This window comes from Artibeus jamaicensis, unplaced genomic scaffold (genome assembly GCF_021234435.1).
Source record: "Artibeus jamaicensis isolate MK-2021 breed Jamaican fruit bat unplaced genomic scaffold, CSHL_Jam_final contig_935, whole genome shotgun sequence".
NCBI classification, from domain to species: Eukaryota; Metazoa; Chordata; class Mammalia; order Chiroptera; family Phyllostomidae; genus Artibeus; species Artibeus jamaicensis.
The window spans coordinates 1,712,793-1,731,987 of NW_026522016.1; the positions used below are offsets into that span (position 1 = coordinate 1,712,793).

General features: G+C 33.2%; 1 protein-coding gene across 1 annotated transcript in view; it reads left to right on the top strand.

The window, feature by feature from the left end:
- LRP1B (LDL receptor related protein 1B) overlaps positions 1–19,195 on the top strand; it is a 1,762,610-nt gene that overhangs the window by 1,398,976 nt on the left and 344,439 nt on the right. Inside the window, exon 43 of the mRNA XM_053655128.1 lies at positions 18,387–18,576. Coding sequence (XP_053511103.1) covers positions 18,387–18,576 — 190 coding nt within the window. The remainder of the gene's footprint in view (positions 1–18,386; positions 18,577–19,195) is intronic.

Consider the following 19,195-nt stretch of genomic DNA (forward strand, 5'->3'; position numbering starts at 1 on the left):
TTGTATGTCATTTTACTCTTCATAGTTTTTGATCATCATCTTCTTCTCAGCTAAGTACCTTAACATTTCATATAATAAGGGCTTGGTAATGATGAACTCCTTGAACTTCAACTTACCTGGAAAGCATTTTATCTGCCTTCCCCTTGTAGATAACAGCTTTGCTGAATAGAGTAATCTTGGATGTAGGTTCTTGACTTTCATGAATTCAAATACTTCCTTCCACCCACTTCTTTTCTGTAAGATTTCTTTTGAGAAATCAACTGATAGTCTTAGGGGAAGTCCTTTGTAGGTAACTCCTTCCTCTTGCTGCTTTTAGGATTCTCTTCTTATCTTTAATTTAGGGTAACTTAATTATGATGTACCTAGGTGTGTTCCTCCCTGGGTCCAATTTCTTTGGGACTCTCTGAGCTTCCTGAACTTCCTGGAAGTCTATTTCTTTTGACAGACTGGGTATATTTTCCTTCGTTATTTGTTCAAATAAGTTTTCAATTTCTTGCTCTTCTTCTCTTTCTAGCATTCCTATGATTCAGATGTTGAAACATTTAATGTTGTCCCAATGGTTCCTAAGGCTCTCTTCATTTTACTGAATTCTTGTTTCTTCATTCAGTTCAGGTTGGATGTTTATTTCTTCCTTTTGTTCCAAATTGTTGACTTGAGTCCTGGTTTTCTCCCCTTCACTGTTGGTTCCCTGTATATTTTCCTTTATTTCACTTTGCATAGCCTTAATTTCTTCCTTCATTTTGTGACTGAACTCAAGTATTTCTGTGAGCATGGTGATTACCAGTGTTTTGAGCCCTGCATCTGATAGGCTGGCTATCTCCTTGCAACCTACTTCTTTTTTTTTTAAGAGTTTGGATCTGTTCTTATATCTGGGCCATATTTCTTTGTCTCAGCACACCTGTTATGTTTTAAGGGAAAGAGCCTTAGGTATTTGCCAGGGTGGGCAACCCTCTTTGCTGCATTGTGGCAATGTCTATGGGAGTGGGGTCAGAGGGGGAACAGTGGGGCTCACTTAGCTCTTGCCGCACTTTCTGTCAGTTTCCTCACTTCCCACAAGCAGACTGTGCCCCTTCAGGTGCCAATTCCCCAGTGAGTGGGCCTACCCATGCTCTAGGATCCTGTGGGTCTCTCCAACAGACTCCCCTGTGAGACTGGGAGTTTCTCTTGCCTTTGCAACTCCTCCAGATTTTACAGCCAGAGGTTTTGAGTCTTTACTTTTCAGGTTCCCCCACCTTGCCACATCCTCTCTTCCCAGATCTCCATCTCTACCTAAGTTGTGGTGTGTCAAGGCCTGACAGGTTCATGAGACTCTGGCAAATGGAAGAATATTCATGGAGCTGTTGGGATGTCTGACATGCCTTCATTCAAGGGTGGGCAATCCACATATGCTTCAAGCTTCATGTTCCCATGCATATCATTCAGTGTGGTACCCAGTGTGGCACCCAGCATGGCACCCACAGGGGAGCCCCTAGCCCCTTAAATACTAAAAAGAAACAAGCTGGCAGAGAGCCAAAACAAGTTGTATGACTTAGTGAGATTCTGCACATGCGAGCACATTCGAGGCTATGGGAACAGTTTATCAGACCATCCCAAGGCTCTTAGAACATTACTTATCAGGTCCATTTTCAAGGTTTTGGGAAGCTGTTTCCCTTAATTGCCCAGACATCTGGGTGAGGAAGCCAGACTACTTCTGTTTACCCTACACCATCTCTCTACTGGTCTGAATGAATGTTTCTTTAACTCCTTGGTTGTTGGAGTTCCAAGCAGTTTGATTTTATGGCAGTTCTGGTTATTTTTTGTCTTTAAATTGGTTGTTAACTATCTTTCGGTTATGTGAGGAAGCAAAGCATTTGTACCTACACCTCCATCTTGGCTAGAACTCCTCTATAAGGAATATTTTTACATCTGAGTTTCAGTATATTGGAATTGCTAGTAAATGGTACTATGGTTCCAAGCCTATGCCAATTGATAAATTCTTGATTTGTAAAGTTCAGGGGTATGGGATGCATGAACAAGCTGCAGGGTTCAGAAACAACATCTTGATGGTGTAGTCCATTAACTCTGTTTGCACTGAATTAGGCCTGAAGATTTAAACCTTGCAGACATTAACATCTCTCAGGGAGTTTGGCATAAGTTCCAAAGGGCTAACAACACAGAGCTCTTGTACACAAAGCTTTGGTACACAAAGCTGTACCAAAATTTATCTCTTCTTCATATTAACCAACATTTGTAATGGGTTTAATTATAGCTAAGTTCAGTAGGCTGAGAATTGCATTGTTATATTTCCAATTAAGATTTTAGAGTCATAAGGCCTCACCAAGTGCTGGACATTTGCTGGTTTCTAAGACCATTTTAAGAATATTTGAACATTCACATTTTTTAAAGGGAAAAAAAGAATATTTTTAGCTGAAAATGAAACCACAGATTCTACATAGTAGCATAATATATTAAAATTGTGTGTAAATTTTGCCCTTTTTTAGATGATATTTCGTACCTTGGTTGAGCAGTATGCTTTTTATATTATTTATCTTGATAGATATTTGTTCAATTTCTATTTAGTGTACTATATAATAAAAATAATAGTTCTTTTCTCATTTTTTAAGTAAAATCAATTTAAAGTTTTTCTAAATATTCTAGTCTCAATTTTCCTTAAGGAGATCAATTTTTTAGCTCAAATATTTGTTTAACTCAGGTTTATTTACATGAATTATTGTAAAATTTAGGCATTTTAAATAAGTCCGTACTTATAAGTACACCATAAAAGCTAAAATTACAAATTTCAAATGATCAAAGGTTATTGATATGTAGAACTCTGTAGCCAGAGAATGTGTTCAAATATGTGCTATATGAAAACTGGAAACTATGCCAAGGTAGAAATTGATGAGATCTTAGACTAGTGACATTGAGTCTAATGCTCTGTTTCTACCTTTTATAAAATATATTCTAAAGCCATATTTAAATATATATATACACGCACAAACACAGATACACATTGTCCTTGTGTAAAAGCTTTTTCATGTCTCATTTATCCACTCTGATTTGTGAGGAATTGACTACTGATGCATTAAAATCAGAAGCAAAGCATTTTGCAATACTTTCAGAGATATAGTTAGTAATTTATGATAGTTTAAGTGTAGGTAGTAGTTAACATATTCTAAGAATTAAGGTGCTATTTAAAAAATGATTCTCTTTTAGGGGCATTATCAAATACAGAACTGATTAAACAATCAAACTCTAGTTTCAGAGCAAAATGTAAGCCATTCTGCCACTCATTCTTTCTTTTATTATACCTCATTATTATCTCTTTAGATTCTTTCTTTTCATTTTGAATGATTTCCTGTAGTATGGCCTTCTAAGGAACATTAGTGGCCAGGTAAAGAATTAATTAAAATTCTAATGGCACAATTAGTAGTAAGTGTGAACTGTTAAAGCATTCCCTCAGATGTTTTATAGCTTGTGAGATATCATCTTCACCTCAGCTGATGAATACTGACCACCTGTTACCTATTACCATAACATTATGCAAGCCAACTGACAGAAAGCAATCTGGTCCCTAGTGATTGGACTACTGCAGCAATTAATAGGCCATTTCCACATGGTAAATTGTGAAAGCTAAATGAGATGGTAAATAGAAATGTAGACAGGTGTTTAATGGAAAAATACTATTGTAACTCTCCAGAAGTTGTAAAAATAAATGTATTGTTTATGCATATTTTCATAGTATTCAGTTTGTTTCAGTGTTTGACAATAGTAACTTAAGACCAATATTGCATGTTATGCATTTGTAATTCCTGCATGAGCTCAGAACTGGAGTCAAGAAGCATATTGCACTTACTAAAGAAAGTTTGTTATAAAAAAAGTTTGTTGGTGCTAAACCAGTCTTGGTTAAAATGTGAACATGGGAAGTGATGCTTTACACTAAATAGTTGCTTTCTCTTAGACATGATGAAGTGAATAAGCTTAGAGAGAAAATAAGTTTACTTGGAAGCAAAAGCATGAATTAGCAGATTTCATCGAATTAGGCTATTTGTTACTGTAATGTCATATAAGATTCTTCTCGGTGCTGAAACGCTTGAATTTCTAATATGATTTCTTCAATTATTGAATTGTTACTTGTCTGTTCTCTAAGAAAGTCAGATGAAGATCAGCATGACAGTATTTAGAGGCTGCCTCTCCTCTGTGGGATATAATCCATCTTTGTTAATTTCGGTAAAAGTGATAGATGGTTTTCGACAGTGTAATGATGTGATCATTCTACCAACACCTCTTTAAATCATAAGCAATTGCTTTCTGTTGTGTAGATATTTAATCAGTTATACATCTCATTACTGATCTAATTCAGAATGGTAGTGGCAGGTGAATAATGTATTTGTACACTAATATATTGTATTAATGCTCCCTTCATTTAACTGTGCTATTCATTGATGAATCATAAACAGTTGCTTCATGGGTAGGATAAATTTATGAGATATTAGACATCTAAAACCTTAAGTATTTTAATTCAGTGTGTACATCAATTATACAGTAAAAAAGTTTTTCTTTATATCTCTGATTGTGCTTCCTTGACTCAATGGATTATTTACCATACCAATACTTTCTGTAAGTGGTAAAAATATTATATTAACTTATATCTTATTTATATGCACTTTAATTGTCAAATTATAATAGAAGAGTGAAAATTAGAGAAAATAATGCCAGATAACAGTTTTAATGCAGAAAATACAGAAACTATTTAATGGAGATATACTATTAAAAGAATCCTGAAAATTCAACATACATATTTTGTCATTAAATTTTATATTAATTTGAGAGTATAGGATGATTGTAGTATATAAAATATGTGGTTCACAATATCCTAACTTGTTTGTGATGGACAAATAAATTGAATAATTACTACTTATATTTCACATTCATTCTCACAAAAATATTATTCATCTTTATAACATAGAAATACTTATAATTAAAACATTGTTGTTTTTTTCTTAGGAAAACTTGTTTGTATCACTATCTTTTGAAAACCTTTACACTGACTTTATAGGATCTCATGTTTATATTCCAACACTTAGAATAAATATACAATGAAAAATTGTAATACATTTTTAATGAAAATTAATGGTTCTACTTAATTAATGAAAGGGACTTAAAAATTATTAGCCAACTAATGCATACTCTGTCAATATTAATTTCTTCTAGGTATTTAAGAGAAGTAGATAATTGTAACGATTCTTAAAAGAGATCTCTAAGACTTCCTGTTGGAAGCATGTGGTACAATTAAGCAGTTCTGCATAAACAATACTGGCTGACTGATAGACTAAATAAATTTCACCTTAATCTCATTGAACTTCACAACCTTCATCTCCATGTTTTAACCACCTCTCTTTAACCACCTCTGGAGCTGTTAGTTTTGATAATACCACATTCTTATTGGTTTGGGAGGAGCAAAGGGTCTTGTACTATTAATGAGATAGACTACTTTTGTATTTATCAAGATTTATCATCTCAGAAGACTACACCAATATTTTCAATCCTTAGAATGAATACACTGTGATGACCCTATTAGAATTCAAAAATCAAAGTGGAAGAAATGGGAAAAGTCAAAAAAGGAAAAAAAATATGCTTTCTTCTACCAGTCTAAAACTCATACTGCATTTTTTGTTAGGTTTTAAACTTATCCAAGAAATTCATAATGTTAAAAAATGCCTACATTATGGCATACGAGAGTAGTTATTTAACCAATCTATCAATTTATCATATCTGGTTATACTGTTTTTGTCATAAATACCATTCTTTTATTTATTTCAAAGATTTAAATTTCTTCATTTTCTCTCTAAAGCTGCTGCAATCTTTACAGTGACAGAAAAATTGAATATTATTTTATTTTACTTATGGTGTTTGAAAGTCTGTGTTGCCATAATAATGCTAACATTTATTTCTGTAATACTTTTCTAACAACCCATACAGTTTACATAGAAATAACCTCATTTATCTTTATAACACACATAGAGCAGTCAAGAAAACTGCTAGTTATTAACACCATTTTATGAATGAGAAACAAGATAACTCTTCATCACTCCATCAGGAAATAACACTGATTGTATTAAAAGTAGTGTTCAGTCTTGCTCAGGACTTTAATAGCCCTGAAGTTCACATGGTCTTCAGTTCCACAGATTTTTAGCCAATCCACTCTTTATATCCATCTTTGTCATTTCTAATTAATTTATTTCCAGCCAAAGAAAAGAATACTATATAGATGGGTATCTATGTGTATGTGCATATATCTATATACATAGAAATGTATATACAAAATGCAAGATATATATGTAATATACATATATACACTGTAAGGTTCTAAATCATTATCAGTAAAGGCTTTCTGAACTACAAAAACAACCTATGCCCCAATTATAGTGAAATATTCAATTTTCAGATATTCGAGAAGTGATTTATTAAAAATATAGCAGATTGAGCCCTGGCTAGTGTAGCTCAGTGGACTGAGCTCTGGCCTGCCAACCAAAGGGTCACTGGTTCAATTCCCAGTTATAGCACATGCCTGTATTACAGGCCAGGTCCCTGGTTAGGGGGTGAGTGAGAGGCAACCACACACTGATGTTTCTCTCCCTCTCTTTCTTTTTCCCTTCCCCTCTCTCTAAAAGTAAATAAGTAAATAATATATTTTAAAAAGAAAGAGAATATAAGGAAATTGAATGTGGGAGGCAGTGGGGGGTAGGGCAGGGGAGAGTAATAGGGGGGGGAAATGGGGACAACTGTAATTAAAAAACAATTAAAATAATAAAAATTCATTTTATTGAAAAAGTTAAAAAAATGAAAATACAGGAATCAGGCAATGATATATAGGCATGTAGTAGAGAAATCTGCAATTAGTCTTTAATACCCACTGCCATCAGGATAGATATTTAAATGTCTTTGGGATAACTCTTTTTAAAACAGAAAATTAAAAACAAAACCAGAAAACAATCATTTCCTTACCTAAACCACCATTATTTTTAGATTATCTAAATCTTCAAACTCAACCATCCAATTCTAACTCAAAATTTTATGCCTGTTTACAGCCTTGAGGGAAATATTTTCTTACCACATCAATACCTTCCAGTTCCTTCTCTTCCCCAGCACTCCTGACCTTAAGTTCATCAACAAAGAAACATATTTTCACAAAATAGTTTTGGAAAATAACTGCTTTGGGCAGTAGAATGGTGTCCTTTAGTTATAGTTCCTAAATTAATCTTCCCTGTACATGAATAGATTTTTTGGGGTTTTTTTGTGTGTGTATTTTTAGTTATTCTTCCTTGTTTTTCTAGCTACTTCTAGCATGGCACAAAAACATAATCTTCCCTTTTTCTTCTACAGGACCCATCATTGTTCAGAAGCATTAAGATTTTCATATATATTGCATCTTCTAAGTATATATAAAGATCCATTAAAAAAGTATTTACTTTCTCATTTTGAACCATCTCTTTTTTTGTTTGTTTGAGAAATGTGGTGTTTGTGACTGTTGTCCCTCATGTTTCTATGAGACTCTCCTTTTTCTATGGAACGTATTCTTATTTGTTTCTTTTTATTTTTTTCTGTCTTAATATTTTACTTATCTTTTGAAACAAAATGTTTCTCTTTTAAACCTCTTTTCTCTATTAATATATACATACATGCAATAAACTTTTTTAAACCTTACCTGAAGATATGTTGATATTGATTTGAGAGACAGAGAGAGAGAGAGAGAGAGAGAGAGAGAGGGAGGGAGCAAGAAAGAATGTGAGAGAGAAACATCAGTCAGCTGCCCTGACAAGGAAACAAACCTTGACTTTTTGTTTTATGGGGCAACAATCCAATCAACTGAGCCTCCTAACCAGAGCAATAAACTTTTTAACATTTTTAAATTTTTTATCTCTTTTTCCTATTTATTTTATCATCACTGGAGGGTAAATAATGATGATGCTGATGAATGAATGTTAATGTATACTTTCAGAATGAAAACTCAAACTAGAAATACTTTTCTTAACACCAAAAGTATTATTAAAAGGTTAAAAGGCAAAAATTGGGACTTAGCTCACAGAATTTCCTAGGCTTCCCATGCACTTTTATTCTACTCTGCATACCTACATGTATTTGGGTGCATATGGTTTTCAAAATGTGTTTTAGGTGTAGCTACATACTCTCATAGACATGAGCCACCTCACATTCACTAAGAGCTTAGGGGGATGCTCATAATGGACATAGGAGGAGGGAGCAGTAGTAGAACTAGGGAGAGAAACAAGACTGTTTATAATCATAAAAACTAAGTAAGAAAAGTATGGGAAGAAAAAAGGAATAACACATTTTATAGAGTGGCATATATGTTACAAAAACATAGCTGAGACTTGTCAGGAAGAACAAAAGGCTAAGTTAAAGCTGTACCAGGTGAACTTGGTTTGTCATTCTATCCTTTCCCCAAAAAATATTTTGTTTCTTAAAGAAAAGTACAAAAAGAAAATTGAGAAATGATCTACCAATAAGGGAATTATGATGGGAAATCTAGAAAGACATGTGTTGAGGCTAGTAGTGAGGACATTAGTAAAATGGTTGACCATTTTGTTCACTTTGTAGTGGGGCCACTATCACAGGTTAAGGGTGGCAGTGAAGTATGTGACAAAGGACAGATTTCATGCTCGAATCTTGAAGTGCAAATGAATGTAAAGTTCAATTACAGTAAAAATATGTCAAATAAGAAAGCCAGAGATAGGAGAGGATGAGAAAAAAAAATGAAACCCAGAGATGGTATTAGTGATATGTGACTCTCATTGAGTAGAAAAAGTGAAAATAGTTGGGAACTGTTGAGGATAAATAAATAAAAAGTCTGATAAATAAATTTAAGGTCACTAAGAATCTGGAGAATGGTAATAAAGGGAGGAAATAGATTTTAAAAGTTTGGTCTGTGATAAAGGTTTGGTGAGAATATTTTTTAATCCTTACCCGAGTATGTGTTTTCTTTTTTATTGATTTTAGAGAGAGAGGAAGGGAGAGAGAGAGAGATTGATGTGAGAGTGATACATGGATTACCTGCCTTCCATACACAACCCAACTGGGATATAGAACCCATGGCCTTTTGGTGTATAGAAAAATGTTTCCACCAACTGAACCACCCTGTTAGGATGAGAAATTAAAAAAAAAAGATTGCATAGACTCAAATGATTAGCATCAGAGAGTAGATGGAAATTTGAAGATATTTTAATCAAAATAATTGTGTGACTGAAGTGAATGTGGAAAAGGTTATATACCTCCCAGAATTATTCTATTCTTGAAACCTATACTACATACTTTGGCACTTAATTAGTAGCATATTAATGAAAATAAAAGTTGTTTTCTTCTAGTAGAGTCTAAGTCCTCCTTTTTTATGTCCATTTATTGTTTATGATTAGAATATTTGCAGAAAATTTAACCATTTTTTAAGTTTAAACATTAGTTAAGTCAAGTTCATTTATTTAAACCATATTTTAATTGGGAATATTTTTATAAGATAGTGGTTTTAGTTGGTCAAATGCACTTTTCTTACATTATATTAATATGTGTACATATAACACATAATATTTGTATGTAATGTTTTATTTGCATTAGCAAACATGAAATTATAAATATATCATGTTGTTTTTAAAAGATCAGAGAATAATCTTGGCTAGTGAGGTTCAGTTGGTTGGAGTGCACTGAAGATTTAAGAGTTGGGTCCCCAGTTGGGCATGTGCTAGAGGTAACCAATCAATGTTTCTCTAACATTCTCTCTCTCTTTCTCTCTTATCCTATCTTTCCTCTCTCTAGAATCATTTATATTCTCTGGTGAGGATTAAAAATAAAAAATAAAAGGACAGAGAATAATCTTTATTTAATAAAATTCCAATGCTTTTTCATATTGAGTTAAATATCAAAATACTCTATAATTTTTTAGAAGTCAAATGTTTCTGTTTTTTTAAGATTTTATTTATTTATCTTTAGAGGGTAAGGGAAGGAGAGAAGGAGAGAAATATTAATGTATGGTTGTATCCCATCTGTCCCCCACTGGGAACTGGCCTACAGCCCAGGCATGTGCCCTGACTGGGAATGCAACCAGTGACCCTTTGGTTCCCAGGCCCGCACTCAATCCACTGAGCCACACCAGCCAGGGTGTTTCTGTTTTTTAAGCTCCTTTAGATTTCCAACATTACATTTTTTTCTTCAAAAAATTTGTCCGTAAAAAACCCAGCCCTTAAAAAATTTCTGCCATCTGAAATAGACTTTCTCTATTTTCCTGCTTTATTAACTGCCTATGTTAAAAAATTATTTCTATTCATGCCTTTACTTTCTTCCCTATGTCTCCTTATCCTTATTTATTTTGCATGACGTTACCAAAATTTAATACTTTCTAATCTTTTTATTTTCTGATAGTCCCACCACTTTTCTGCTTAAAAGATCATCAAATACTTACATAATTATCCTACAAATACTAAGGCTCAAGGATACAGTAAATGGTTCAAATGGCTGAATTTATACCAAGGGATGAGGAATAAAGAAACTGGAGCCCAACTTACTGTCATAAAAAAGAACAATATTTACAAATGTAGAGTGTGACCTCTTAGAACTCAAATACAATTCTTAGAATAGCTATTATTTCTAGTAAAATAGGGATGATATTTTTTCCAACAGAGCATCAGCATTGTTAAACATAATTGTCTGTATTCTTTTATAGAGCAAAATAATAAAAATAATTATAATGCTGGCCTATATTAAGCCCTTTGTACTAGGTGCTATTTTAAAAACTTTACTTGTATAATCATTCCAAATGCCTTATGGATTCTGGCACCACTATTATTCTCACATTGAAGGCAAGATAATAAAAATACAGAATAGTTCAATGAATTATCAATGCCCGTAGCCAGCAAGTAAAGTGATAGTGCAGGGATTCAAAGCCATTGTCTGAATTCAGTTTGTACTCTTAATTTTTACACTTCTTCAATATTATAGGTCTTGAGCATATAAGAATTAAAACAAATACACACACCCTGCCTTCACTGGATTAAAGTAGAACATATCATACTGATTTAGCCCACAAATAATTTAAATTGCTTGCTCTGTGCCTGGAACTTTGCTCATTGTGAGCAAAGTGAGAACAAGTGAGAACAAGCCAGCCATGTTCCCCACCCTCAGCCCAGTGGCGTGATGAAGAAAGAAAACAAACAAAAATGACAAACAACATCCTCGTAGATTGCTGCGGTCCAGCCACAGCAGGGTCCAGGGGTTCCTGAAAGGTGGGTAAGGCATCAGCAATGGGTAACAGATGACAACATGCCTCAAAGGACAGTGAAGCTCTGTTCCATTTATTGCAAGTACAAGCAGCTTTTTATATTTTCATTTTAGGTAGCGATTAATATTTGCAGCATAGCATGATCAGTTAAGCAGAAAAAATCAATACAAAGGTATCCAGGAAAAGTACGAAAGTTCCCATAGATTCAGTTATATTAAACAAAGATTATTTTGACCAGGAGAGCCATAAATCAGACAATTAGAAGTAGCTGTATGTATAGAGTTTGAATGTCTTAATGTTTATTAAAGTTTCTCAGAATTTGTCATGGGGCAAAAGGATACGCTAGATTGAGTAGAGGTAATAGGGAATTTATTATAAGGCCTTTGTGATGTCTAACTTAGCTATCTATCCTTTTCTGTCTAAAATGTTTTTCTGTGTTTTGTTTGTAATAGCTAACTAGCTTTTCTTATTTCTTTGCTGGTCTAATTGATATATATTCCTATTCAAGGTAAAGGAGGGGCTGTTACTCTAACAACTTTTAGACATACAGGAACTTTGTTCTCTGGTCAAGAAATTATTTTGTACAACTTCATTGGAATTATGCTAATCAATGAACCTGAAATACAGGTGTCTAACAATCCCACCACCTTTTGATCACCCAAACAAACATGTAAGGAAAGATAGACAGGAAATCCAGCCACAGTTGCCTCTGCCTTGCAGATGCATCTCAGCAGTCTTGACCGTATCCCTGGGCTGTGGGGGTGGGGGGGTCTATATAGATTTTACTTGTCTTCTTGGAAGACCCTTTGTATCTGTGGGTAAGGAACAGTTGTAGGAAAGTCTTTCTAATCTGTTCTTCCATTCCCTCAACTGTTGGCAGCACAACCTGTGCTTGCAACAACAACAACAAAAAACCCAGTTCTGTATTCACTGGCCTTAACTGTTGATTTAAGAGATCTAACCTTTTTTTTCTTCTTTCTGGTACACCATGGTGGTCCTGATCGCTTTAAGTTGCTCAAACCAGGGTAATTTACACAACTTGACATGTTTTTCCTTATGGTTAACAATTATATTACCCTAGCTGTCGTACTCCCCTGTATAAGGGAGAGGGGAATCTGTGGAGATTTTTCCATCCTTTTAGGCAGTTCCATGGGGAATACTAATGTTTTCCCCTGAACTGTCCCTTCCTCTTGGGTGATTTTCACAGGAATAAATAAGTACAGTACGATGCCTATATTCAGTAGCAAGAGTAAAAATAATTAAAATAAAACAACCAATTGTTAACCCATTTTGGATGCCACGTTCTCTTCCGGGGAGACAAATTTCTTGAACTCGAGTCCTCCATGCCCCGACCTTGTCAGACAACATGGTTGGACGAGGACGTGGCAGTAGATTATGAAGGAAACAAACAAGGGGCCAATAATTATAAAAGCAAGTACATGGTATTTAATATGTTGAAAATGGATTAGGTAACATGGGGAGAGAGTAGAAAAAGAAGAGAAGTCCCTAATTAAATATTAAAGTAGAAAAAGAAGAGAAGTCCTTAATTAAATATTAAGTAGTACATTTGGCTATGATTTTTATTTCTCATAGCCAAAATTTCTAGGTGATATACTAATTATATATTTAACATTTTGAATACATTCAGATTGTTCTTCAAAGCAACTGCACCATTTTCACATTTCTACAAGCAACCTATGAGGGTTCTAATTTCTCTACATACTTGTCAAACTTATTATCTTTTGTTACTACTGTCATAATATTGGGTATGAAGTATGATTTTGATTTGCATTTCTGTGATGGCTAATAATATCGAGCATGTTTTATGTTCTTATCAGCCATTTGTATACCTCATTGGAGAAATATGTATTCAATTTCTATGCCCATTTTTTCCTTGGGTTGTTTATTACTTTATTGTTGAGTCATGAGAGTTCTATATATATATATATTTTAGATAGAAATGTATTACCACACTAATAATTTGGAAATATTTTCTCCCATTTTGTGGATTAACTTTTCACTTTTTTGGTGGTGTTTTTGAAGCATTAAAGTTTTTAATTTCTATGAAGACCAACTTATCTATTTTCTTTTATCATTTGTGCTTTTGGTGTCATGACAAAGAAGGCTGTGCCTAATCTGTTTATAAAGATTTAGTTCTGTATTTTATTTTAAGAATTTTATAACTTATTTTCTATACTTTGGTCTAATATACATTTTGAGTGTGTGTGTATATGGTATGAGGAAAGAACCCAGTAGTATTCTTTATCATGTGGCTACATAGTGGTTGTAAATAGTTTGTTGGAGAGATTATTTTCCCCATTGAATTTTTCTTATACTCTTGTCAAAAAATCAACATGCTATCAATGATATGGTTTATTTATAGATTATCAGTTCCATTCCACTGATCTATATGCCTGTCTTTATGATGCTACCACACTGTCTTGATTGCTATCATTTTGTCATAAGTGTAAAACAAAGAAATGTGAGTAATCTGTTTTTCACCGAGATTGTTTCAGCTATTTTTGGTCTCAAATTTTTATATAAATTTTAAGATTAGTTTGTCCACTTCTGGGAAAAAGCCAGATTGATTTTTGGTAGGGATTATATTGAAAATCATATATTTAAATATATATTTAATAACTAATATGGTCTATTAAATATATCTTATTAAATATTATCTATTCAAAATTATTAGTCTTTTTAAAAAAATATTATTTATTTATTTATCTTCAGAGGGGAAGAGAAGGAAAGAAATATCAATGTATGGTTGTCTCTCCTGCATGCCCCACTGGGAACTGGCCTGCAACTCAGGCACATGCCCTGAGAATCAAACCACGATACTCTGGTTCGCAGGCCTGTGCTCAATTCACTGAGCTTCACCAGCTAGGGCATTACTGTCTTAATAATATTAACTCTTTCAATCCATGAACATTGGTTATCTTTCTATTTTTAAATCTTTAATTTCTTTCAATGATGTTTGATAATTTTCAGTGTATACTTTTGCTAAAAATATTACTAATTTTATTTCCCTGTCTTTCATGCTTGATTCTTTTAAATGCTATTACAAATGGAATTACCTTATATGTTTTATTTTTTAATTTTTCATTGAAACTGTGTAGAAGTACAAGATAATATTATATGTTGCTCTTCTACCTTCAATTGTATCTCACAATTTTATAATTCTAAATTTTCTTGTGAATTTTTAAAAATCTGCCAGTGGAAATAGTTTTACTTACTTTCCAACACTGATGATTTATTTCCTCTTTTCATTTTCTGGCCCACATTTCCTGACTAAATGTTTAATACAATGCTTTATAGAATGGTAATAGTGGTCATTTTTGTCTTGTTTCTGGTCTTATGGTGAATAATCTTATTTATTCAACACTGGGTATGATATAAGCCTTGGTTTTTCATTGATTTATGTCATCAGTTTGGGGAAATTACCTTCTGTTTCTAGTTTGTTGAGAATTTTTATGATGCAAATATATTGGGTTTTACCAAATAAACATCTAACTCAAACATGTAAAGTATAGATGCATTGCAATGAGGGGACTGAACACCAAAAGAGCTGCAGATTATCTGACCCCAGAACGAAAGAAAGAAGAAAGAAAGAAAGAAAGAAAGAAAGAAAGAAAGAAAGAAAGAAAGAAAGAAAGAAAGAAAGAAAGAAAGAAAGAAAGAAAGGGAGGGAGAAAGGGAGAGAGGGAGAGATAGGCAAAGAAAAAGGGGGGAGGAAGAAAGGAGGGAAGAAAATTAGAAATTTTAGAGAAGGGTAAAGTTTAGGCCAAATTTAAGTAATTTTTTGTTAGGCTTAAAGTGAACCACAGCCATGTGGACAATGTAGAATGTGGAGGTCAATATCAAGTCTAGACCATGAACTGGGCCCAGGATCATTTCTCTGGAATCTCAAAGTTAAGATAGATGTGGAATGTTGCTTCAAGAAACTTCTTATTTTAAGCTTTAAACAACAAGCTTTCTGCTGGTCCTTGGCTTTAGAAAAGAAGCTAGTGAATAAGGGATTAGTACACTTTCAACAAAGGAGACCATTATGACACTTTGCAGTTGCAGCATGTTCTTGAGATAAATATTATTTCCTGTAAACTTTGCAAGAGGATTTATCTGTGACTGTTATTCTAGCTAGATGAATGTTGCTGTTTTGTACATGTGGCTCTGTCCCAAGCACATCCTTCACTGCCTTTTCCATTCAGTAAGCTCGTACCCTATCTCCAAAATTCTGCACAGGGAGAAAGGAGCTCTTGTTCCTACTTAATATGTGATTTCTAAAAACTCTTCTGAGTATTTGTCAGAATGTGGTTGGTGTCAATGTGCCAGACTAGTAGATTCAATTGTTTTAACTCATTGCTGTGAAAACTAGAATACAGCAAATTAGATTAAGCAATGCTTCTGAGTAATTTGTCTGCCTTGTATCTTTTGATGAACTGATTTTCTCTTTTTACTTCTATCAAAGCACATTAGTAACTCATCCATGCTTAACCACACCCAATTTACATATCAAAGGGATGGTAGAAAAGAAGGGGATTCTTTTACTTTGAAAGTGCATGAAGTAAGAATGTAGTGTTTTACCGACTATCCATCACAAGTATGGAATTGCTGAATTAGCACTATTCGAGTTATTTTCTTAACTATATCTATTCTATATCCTTGAGTTCCAAGAATGTTTAACTCTGTATTGATATACTCTATTCAAATTACAAGACTTATTGACTGGATAGGTAGATATTTTTCTTGAATTTTCAACGTACATGATTATCTGCCAGGACTGGTAATTTACATACACACACAAGCAAATATGCTGCATGACCCCACATTGTAGTAAATCATCATAAAATCTATATAAATATCTTATGTTATCTCAAGTAAAATATTTTTCATGATTTTTCAAATTTAGTATAGGTTTTTAATTAGTGGCTTGCTGATGACAAATACGATTATGAGGGATGAAATATTTTTTGAGAAAAATATATTACTGATATATTTTAAATATAGCAACAGGTTATGATTAAGTATACTGTCAGCCTACCATCTATTACAAAAATAAAAGAGGTCACACCTGGAGAGTGAGATGAATAAGGTACTCTAGTAACCCGGGACTTGTCAACCATAGGAAAGAAGCATCTGCTTCATTTCACTGGTGATACAAAGTATTTTTTCCTGATGTGTAGGGAAAAGCTGTCATGAAGGAGATCTGTCAAAGTCAGTTAGTTAAGGGGGAAGATATAAAGTGAGGATGGATTAATGATTCTGATTTGCTCATATTTATTTTAACGCATTTCTCATTTGATCTGTGAATTATGAAAGAATGTAATGTTGCTTGTACTATTAATAGAGTTCACCTCATTTCTTAAGTGATTTAATAGTGCAAAAATCACCATGGAATAGATCATTTATTATTTAATAACTGAAACACCTTTGGTCAGTATTAACCTTCATCTACTTGCCTCAAATAAGAGCACATTATGATTCAGAGAAAAAGAGCTCAACAGGCTTTATTATGGCTGTGTTCTGTAATTTTCTGTACTATCTCTGGCCTAAGATTCCATACTAATCACCCATATTATTTATTATACATTGTTTTGTTGACTATATGAGAGGAAGCTATTCAAGGTAAATTACAGTTTATACAATTCACCTGTAGTCAGATATTTTAAAACTAATGAATCATTCGTTTGGTTCCAACTTGGTGTCAATTGAAAATAGTCCCAGATGCTGTGAACCCATATCTAAATAGTGGTGTTAAACAATATAGGCTTTTGGAAGTGATGGATCTGCATTAAAAACCTTGCCCTAACACAATCAGTTCTCTGACCACAGATTTAAGTTTCCTTCTAAGGAAAAAGGAACAACAAAACCAAGTTTACACAATAGATTTACACATAAAGTGATGAATGCAGACCAAGTAACAGCGTCTAGCAGAAAGTGCTCCATAAATGGTAGCTATTAATTTTTATTAGCGGATTTTTGTCTATCACGTGTAGAAAAAATAGATGTGACAAAAATGTAGTTACATTATATCAGTAAAGATCAAATGGCTTTAATATTGTTTTTCATTCCCACTAAAGCCTATTGACCACCAAAGTAAATATTTACCTATTTTAAACATTAAAACAACCCTTTTCACTCAGTTATTTTTAGAAGAGCTGAATAATTCCTTTCAGAGCATCCTTGAGAGAAAAACAATAGAAAGCCTCTGTCAAAAGTTAATTTTTTAGTATAACTGCCAAAGATATTCATATTGTTTTCTCAGATTTGACATGCTAAGAGTAATAACTCTGAGGAAAACAGAAAACATGAAGAAAAAATTATAATTTTTCTAACCTAACGATATACCCATGTACCTCTATGGGAAAATAAAACAGCTACCCTGTATTATCCTATAGGTTGGGACCCAATTTTAAGAAATAATAACTCTTGTTTTTCACATTGTCACCTTTATGTATTGGAACCTATGTACTACCATTTATCTTTCTCTAACAACATTTAAAGCATGCCTTATAGGCAATTAATTTCATTTTATTTTGCTTTTACATCACATTATTTGAATTGAATAAAAATCTTCATGTGTTAATTTATTAAATCACACGTTACCATTGAATGTTGCATGTGTGGTTAGATTTTGGCTTCTTAATACTATTGCAGTTTTTGATATGTTTGCTTTTCCTTAATCTCTTCAGATTTAATATTAAGAAAACTCATTATGATTATACTTAAATGCTATCTCTGCTATGTGATTTTCAAAAGTATCTCTAAATTGTTGCACACTAGATAATTTTTGAAATTAATGCTCAAGATACAAAAATAAAATCCACCATTTTTCTAAATAGAAGGCAATTAACCGAGTTTCTATTTTTTTAATGAGAAGATTCAATCTTTAAAGATGAGTTTTTGTAAAAACTGTTCCCATGAGCAAATTCAGAGCTCTGTTTTCTGTGTATAATCAACTGTCAATTACACATGCCACAATAATTATATTTTATTTTTGAAAGGTTCTGAGGAAATTATTAATGCAGTAAAAGATATATGTATATATTTTGAATGCTCTTTTTCTGTCCAGAGGCCTAGTATCTTATAGATAAAAGTATAAATTTATTCTTTCTTCTTTCAGATGTGGGTTCTGTTGAAGGACTTGCATATCACAGAGCCTGGGATACACTGTACTGGACCAGCTCTACTACCTCATCCATCACCAGACACACAGTGGACCAGACTCGGCCCGGAGCATTTGACAGGGAGGCTGTCATAACCATGTCAGAGGATGACCATCCACACGTGCTAGCCCTGGATGAATGCCAAAAGTAAAAAAAAAAAACACAAAAAACCCACTAAATTTTTACTTCTTCATTATAATTGTAATTCAAAAACTATCCATCCAAGTTATATTAATGTTAAAATGAATTAACTTTAAAATGAAGGGTTTCCTTTGAAGTTCTATTTTCCTTTTTCATAAAACTAATTATAAATATGAATAATAAAAATTGGATTGTTTGAATGCCAGGTGTAACCTCCATGAGAAATCCAGTTCAAAGAGAAAACAGGGACAGTATTGTGTTGGAAAAGTATATAAAGAAGACATTAGGGCATAGCTATTTGAAATGATAAATTTGAGACAAAGACTATTAATATAAATTGAAAACTAAAAGGTGTTTCTTTAATTAGATGTGGTAATATTAACAACTAGGGATCTCTTTAATTAAAGTACTGAGAAAACAGACAACTATTGTGGGCAGCTATCCTTTCAACATTAGATACTAGACAACAGTTTATGTAGCCCATATCTGTTTTATGATATAAAATAATGGCACTTATAATAATACTAATAAGAACTCATAGCAAGATAAAATGCTCAGACTGTATTATGGAGCAATGGAGGACCAAAGATAAAACAAAACAAATAAGAGAAGCATTGTGTTTTCA